Source organism: Tachyglossus aculeatus, chromosome Y4 (genome assembly GCF_015852505.1).
Source record: "Tachyglossus aculeatus isolate mTacAcu1 chromosome Y4, mTacAcu1.pri, whole genome shotgun sequence".
In the NCBI taxonomy this organism is placed as follows: domain Eukaryota; kingdom Metazoa; phylum Chordata; class Mammalia; order Monotremata; family Tachyglossidae; genus Tachyglossus; species Tachyglossus aculeatus.
In genome coordinates this window covers 1,009,052-1,016,104 of record NC_052096.1, presented here as the reverse complement: position 1 = coordinate 1,016,104, position 7,053 = coordinate 1,009,052, and the positions used below count along the sequence as shown (strand labels likewise).

The 7,053-nt window shown below is 49.2% G+C and overlaps 1 protein-coding gene across 1 annotated transcript; it reads left to right on the top strand.

Annotated features, from left to right (window-relative positions):
* The first annotated feature begins 895 nt into the window (after positions 1-895).
* Positions 896-6,698, top strand: TRIM26 (tripartite motif containing 26). The gene is made up of 7 exons (XM_038769086.1): positions 896-902; positions 2,655-2,728; positions 5,255-5,482; positions 5,711-5,733; positions 5,864-5,979; positions 6,249-6,281; positions 6,394-6,698. Exons 1-7 carry the CDS (start codon positions 896-898, stop codon positions 6,696-6,698), a joined length of 786 nt encoding a protein of 261 aa, XP_038625014.1.
* Positions 6,699-7,053: the final 355 nt, after the last annotated feature.

Sequence of the window (7,053 nt, the reverse complement as noted above, 5' to 3'; positions counted from 1 at the left end):
GAGCTCTCAAAGGGCTTTCAATCTCCAGTTGCTACCAATCAATCTGCACATCAGGCAGAAACTCCTCACCCTGGGCTTCAAGGCTCTCCATCACCTCGCCCCCTCCTACCTCATCTCCCTTCTCTCTTTCTCCAGCCCACCCGGCACCCTTCGCTCCTCTGCCGCTAATCTTCTCACCGTGCCTCGTTCTCACCTGTCCCGCCATCGACCCCTGGCCACGTCATCCCCCAGGCCTGGAATGCCCTCCCTCTGCCCATCTGCCAAGCTAGCTCTCTTCCTCCCTTCAAGGCCCTACTGAGAGCTCACCTCCTCCAGGAGGCCTTCCCAGACTGAGCCCCGTCCTTCCTCTCCCCCTCGTCCCCCTCTCCATCCCCCAATCTTACTTCCTTCCCTTCCCCACAGCACCTGTATATATGTTTGTACATATTTATTACTCTATTTATTTATTTATTTTACTTGTACACATCTATTCTATTTATTTTATTTTGTTAGTATGTTTGGTTTTGTTCTCTGTCTCCCCCTTTTAGACTGTGAGCCCACTTTTGGGTAGGGACTGTCTCTATATGTTGTCAACTTGTACTTCCCAAGCGCTTAGTACAGTGCTCTGCACACAGTAAGCGCTCAATAAATATGATTGATTGATTGATTGATTTCAAGGGAGATTAGTACAGTGCTCTGCACATAGTAAGCATTCAATAAATATGACTGAATGAATTGAATGAATTAATAAACTTGCCCAAAGTCACCTAGCAGGTAAGTGGTAGAGCCAGGATGAGAACACAGGTCCTCTAACTCCCAGACCTGGACTTTATCCACTAGGGCCTGCTGCCTCCCCTCCAGTGTTCTCTTGCCATGGCCGATCCTCTAGTCAATCTCCTGCCTCTCACCTCCAGGAATGGAATGTAAGGCTATTGATTTTTCTCCTCCAGCTCTGTGAAGAGGGTACCCAGACAAGAAGTCAATCTCCTGCCTCTCACCTCCAGGAATGGAATGTAAGGCTATTGATTTTTCTCCTCCAGCTCTGTGAAGAGGGTACCCAGACAAGAAGTCTTCTCCAAGAACCCGGCAGCATATCCTTAACTCTGCTCTCTCATTCACCCCACATATCGAATCAGTCACCAGAAGCTGCCAGACTCATCTTCATAACATTGCCAAGATCCGCCCTTTCCTCTACATCCAAACTGCTACCATGTTAGTACACTCACATCCTAGCCCAACCGGATTACTGCATCAACATCCTTTCTGATCTCCCAACCTCCTGTCTCTCCCCACTTCAGTCTATACTTCACACTACTTCCCAGATTATCCTTCTTCAGAATCGTTCTGGGCATGTCACCCCCCCCTCTTAAAAAATCTCCTATCAACCTCCATATCAAGCAAAAACTCATTATTGGTTTCAAAGCTCTCTATCATCTTGCCCTCTCCTACTTTATCTCCCTTCTCACCTTCTATACCCAGCCCACACTCTCCACACCTCCAGTACTAACTTTCTCATTCTCATTCTCACCTCTCCTTCCATCAACCCCTGGCACATGTCCTACCTCTGGCCTGGAACGCCCGCCCTCCTCAGATCCTCCAAACTACCACACTTCTCCACTTCAAAGCTCTACTGAAAGTTCACCTCCTCCAGGAGGCCTTCTGTTCCCCCCCATTGCCCCCACTTGCTTCTTCTGCTCTACCCCCCTCCCTGCCCCTCAGCATGTGTGAATATGTGTACACAAATAATTCTATTTATTTTATTAATGATGTTTATATATCTATAATTCTATTTATATTGATGCTACTGATGCCTGTTTACTTGTTTTTATGTCTGTCTCCCCACCTTCTAGACTTTGAGCCCATTATGGGCAGGGATTGTCTTTGTTGCTGAATTGTACTTTCCAAGTTCTTAGTACAATGCTCTGCACACAGTGAGCGCTCAGAAAATATGATTGAATGAAGGAATGAATTCCAGCTGTCCCTTCTGGCTCCATCCTCAGCAGCTTCAAATAGCCAAGCAAGAGACTCTCCTGCCTGAATTTGACAAAACTCTGATGTGACTTTCTCCTCATCAGCTTCTGTCTTGGTCTGTGGGAGAACTGACTCCGACTGAGCCTTGGATCTTTTCCCTTATCCTTTGGGCAAGCTATTTCCATCCAGTCCTCTAGACTGTAAACTCGTTGTGGGCAGGGAACATATCTCCCAAATCTATTGTACTGTCCTCTCACAAGCACACAGTACCTTTGATTGAGTCCTCTAGACTGTTACTCACTGTGGGCAGAGAGCATGTCTGCCAAGTCTGTGTCTACCAACTCTACCAACCATTGATCCACTCCAGAAAATTTGGGCCCTGGACAAATTAGAATCTGAAAGTTTACAATGTTCACCTATGGCATGACTGAGGGTTTTAAAAATGCTGCTGGACCTGCCGGGGGACGATGTTGGCTACAAGTCCTATCATGCAATGCTCACCGCAACCAACATGGAATAACTACAGTGCAACATGACTCTCATTGGCTAAATAGGGTAGCTGTTTAGCTATTACTTGGCATCCCAGCATGCAATGTTCCCACCACAACCTGGAATAACTTGGGTGCAAGATAACTTTCACTGGCTTTGGTGGTAGCTATTCCTACAATGCAATATTCCCCTCCAACAACATGGAATAATTGCAGCATGCAAGACAACTGTCATTGGCTATGGCAGTAGCTACTGCCATAAAATATTAGGTAGCCCAGCCCGCAATGGGGTATGATGGCCATATTCAGGCTCTATTCATATACAGGCTATACCTCCTGACCCCTCCAGTACCCTGCTAAATGTACCTGTTCCTCCTCCCAAGAATAAATTTATGGGTTTCCAGTCCCAGCTCACCCAAGCCTCAGACACTTCTTAACGGACCAGGCCTGACTAAGCTTCGAGAGGCTGCAGTACCTCTTTTAAGCATTAGGTGTCCAAAGAATTTGGAGTCTTCTAATCTTTCCTATGGTGGCTGGAAAAACTACAGGAAAAGGATCTCACTGAAACCCAAGGAAGTGAATTCCTTATTTTTGTAATGGTATTTGCTAAGCACTTATTATCAACCAGTCGATCGTATGTATTGAGGGTTTACTGTGGGCAGAATTCTGTACTAAATACTTGGGAGAATCCAATGCAACGGAGTTGGTAGACACATTCCCTGCCCATGACAAGTTTACTAAGCACTGGGATAAATACAAGCTAATCAGGTTGGACACATTCCAGGTCCCATGTGGGGCTCCCAGTCTTAATTCCCATTTTACAGAGGAGGTAACTGAGGCACAGAGAAGTGAAGTGACTCACCCAAGGTCACATAGCAGACATGCAGTGGAGCTATGATTAGAACCCAGGTCTTCTGACTCACAGGCTCATTCTCGATTCACTAGGCCATGCTGATTCCTGATAGAATTGTGTTCCACCACCCTCCAGCTATCGAAAAATCACTTGCCAACAGCATATGAAAATCCAGAATCTCATCTTCCTGTTTCTTGAATAATTGCATATGATGCAGAATCTTCTGCTGGGGAAACACAGGACCTTGTTTTTGAGCCGAGGTTAGAAGGGTGGAAGGGGGTGCTTGGTGGTGGGGGCAGTCTCAGCTATTCCACTCATACTGTTAACCCTATTCAATCAATCAATCAATCAATCATATTTATTGAGCATTTACTGTGAGCAGAGCGCTGTACTAAGCACTTGGGAAGTACAAGTTGGCAACATATAGAGACAGTCCCTACCCAACACTGGGCTCACAGTCTAAAAGGGGGAAACAGAACAAAACCAAACATACTAACAAAATAAAATAAATAGAATAGATATGTACAGGTAAAATAAATAAATAAATAAATAGAGTAATAAATATGTACAAACATATATACATATATACAGGTGCTGTGGGAAGGGAAGGAGGAAGGGAAGATGGGGGGATGGAGAGGGGGACGAGGGGGAGAGGAAGGACGGGGCTCAGTCTGGGAAGGCCTCCTGGAGGAGGTGAGCTCTCAGTAGGGCCTTGAAGGGAGGAAGAGAGCTAGCTTGGTGGATGGGCAGAGGGAGGGCATTCCAGGCCCCGGGGATGACATGGGCCAGGGGTCGATGGTGGGACAGGCGAGAACAAGGTACGGTGAGGAGATTAGCGGCAGAGGAGCGGAGGGTGCGGACTGGGCTGTAGAAGGAGAGAAGGGAGGTGAGGTAGGAGGGGGCGAGGTGATGGAGAATCTTGAAGCCCAGGGTGAGGAGTTTCTGCTTGGGTCCCGCTGAGGCCGGCCAAAACACTGGAGTCAAATGGCGGTGTAAAGAATTACTCAGAGGATTGCCTCCCCAAGCAGGCTTTTATTATCCCATCCAATTTCCCTCCATGGACTGCTCTGGACTTACGTCCTTTTGGGTGTAACGCACACGGTGGACTCCGCTCCTTAGGGGAGGCAAGAGCCCTGAGCATTCAGTAGGAGTTGCATATAAGCTGTATCTGGGGTTCATGGCATTTGTGGATTGATTCTGTCCTCCCTCGTGAGGCTGGCATCACTTGTTGCTGGACAGAATGGGGGTAGTGATTGTCCGCCCACCTCCTCTTCCTGGACCTTGCCAGCTCAGCGCCTTCATGGCCCCTTCTGCAGTTCTTGTCCAGTCATCTGCGCGGCGGCCTCACCACCTCAGCCAGGGGGCAGAACCAAAGGCTGTTTTGGTGGCCCAGCGGGGTCAATCCAAGACCTGTATATATGTATATATGTTTGTACATATTTGTTACTCTATTTATTTATTTATTTATTTTACTTGTACATATCTATTCTATTTATTTTATTTTGTTAGTATGTTTGGTTTTGTTCTCTGTCTCCCCCTTTTAGACTGTGAGCCCACTGTTGGGTAGGGACTGTCTCTATATGTTGCCAACTTATACTTCCTAAGCGCTTAGTACAGTGCTCTGCACACAGTAAGCGCTCAATAAATACGATTGATGATGATGATGATAAGCACTTACAAAATGTACTTAGCAATGGGGTAGATACAACCTAATCCAGTGTGACACAGTACTGGCCTCACATGGGACTCACAGCTTAAGTAAGAGAGTGAGCAGGTATATGATCCCCATTTTACTGTTCAAGAAACAGACACCAAGAAGATAGGGGGCCAGCTCAGGATCATATGGCAAGCATTCATCAGAACTGGGGTTTAGAACCCAGGTCGTCTTATTTCCAGGCCCAGGCACTTTTTACTAGGCCATAGGCTTTTCACCTGTCACTGCTTGCTTCCATCTGCCGCACAGGTCTGGTTGGAAGCAGAGAGGTGGAAGGTGGTATCCATGTTTGAGGTGATGCATCAGTTCCTGGAAGGGCAGGAGTGCCTCCTGGGGAAACTGGAAGAACTGGAGCAGGATGTCCGAAAGGGCCAGGAGGAGTTGGTGGCCTCGGTCTTTGCAGAGTTAGCCCAGCTCAAGACCCTGATCTCCGAGCTGGAGGAGAAGAGTCAGCAGGAGGAAGCTGAGCTGCTGGAGGTGAGTGCCAGAGAGCCAGCCCTGAGGCTGGATACCCGCCCCAGAGCCACCTCTGAGAAGGGATGCTGGGGGTGGGGGAACTGTTACTGTGCACCCAGTGGTTGTGGGTGTAGGGTCCTGTATTGAATGGTTGGCCACTGGAGGCATTCAGTTGAACAGCCTTAGACTTCGTGGACTTGACCTGGTAAGCGGCTCTGTATCTAACCAGTCTCTCCCCTTCTCTTCCAGGGCATCACTGGCTCCCTGAACAGGTATGTGGTTGCCCACCTCACCCCTGAACGTCTGAGCCATATGAACCCCTGCCCCTGCCATGGCCCGGCCCCACAGGGGCCCCTCCTCCATGGGAGGCCAATTTACCATTCTTGCTAGTTTGTTTTCCAGGTTCCAGGGGAGGAAATTCCTGAAATGGAATACTATTTCCCAGGAAATGGAGAGAAGAATGAGTGGTTTATCTGGGAAGATTACTTTCCTACAGAAGAATGTCAAGAAATTTCAAGGTAAAAGGTGGGAAAGAGAACAGATATTCCCTCTCCCTCTAGAGACACTGAGACACTCTCCCCCGCCACCCCACCCCCCAACCCCCGCCACCCCAGACAACGGGAGGCAGAGAGTCTGGAGAGCAGTGACGTGACTTGGCTGCTATAGGAGTTAGGCCAGAGTCCTTGTGCTCCACCTGTCCCGGCTCGGGATCTGACCCTGTTCTTCCCAGAAGGAGCCGGGACAGAACTCAGCTCTGCCCCTTTTCTCCTCCTCCCTGCCTTCACAGGGAAACTACTGAGAGAACTGGAGTCCAACCCAGGTGAGTAGGGGAGGGGGCAATGAAAACGAGTTCAAGAAGGGAACATACAGAAGTGTCTCCTGCCAGGTTTGGGGCCCCATGATGGGGGACAGTGATGACTCTGTGTCGACAGCTTGTCCAAGTAGTGACCTGCCCAAGATTGTAAGGACAAGTGAACTGCATTTCCTTCAGTCAAACAATGCCTCCTGGTTTCCTGAAACCCACTTCCATGTCTTCCTAGTACCCTGTAACCTGGCTTCCCTGCCCACCCTCCCAACCACTAGAGACACTCCAGGAGGGCTGCTGGCCACCAGACAGGGACACAGCCCACGACTGTACCTCCACGTTGATGTCGGAGAATCCCCGGATGGAGCATGCACCAAGACCAGGGCCCAGAACCCCTGCTATGCCCACATTTCTGATTGCCAGTGGAGTTAATACCTGTGTCTATGTCCCGGGGAGGGAGGGCAGGCAGGATGGAGGGCGGCAGGGGTAGGAGGAAGTGGGAACTTGGGAGCCGGCTGGCACATTCCAGTGCTGCGACTACTGGTTGGGACCTCTAGCAAGAATAAAGTCAATTTCAGACATGTGACTGATTTTGCTCTTTATCCTGTCCTCAGGGGGATTGGGCCCGAGGTGCTGGCCTTGAATCTGGGCCTTAGTCCCTTCCCTGTCTCATGAACCCTACTTGGGTTCTCCTGCCCCAGCTCCCTTTGAACTGGGTCCTGTGATGGGCCCTGTGATCCTGTAATTTTGCACATGTCCTGGGTGGGGAGGGGAGAGGAGGGCAGGG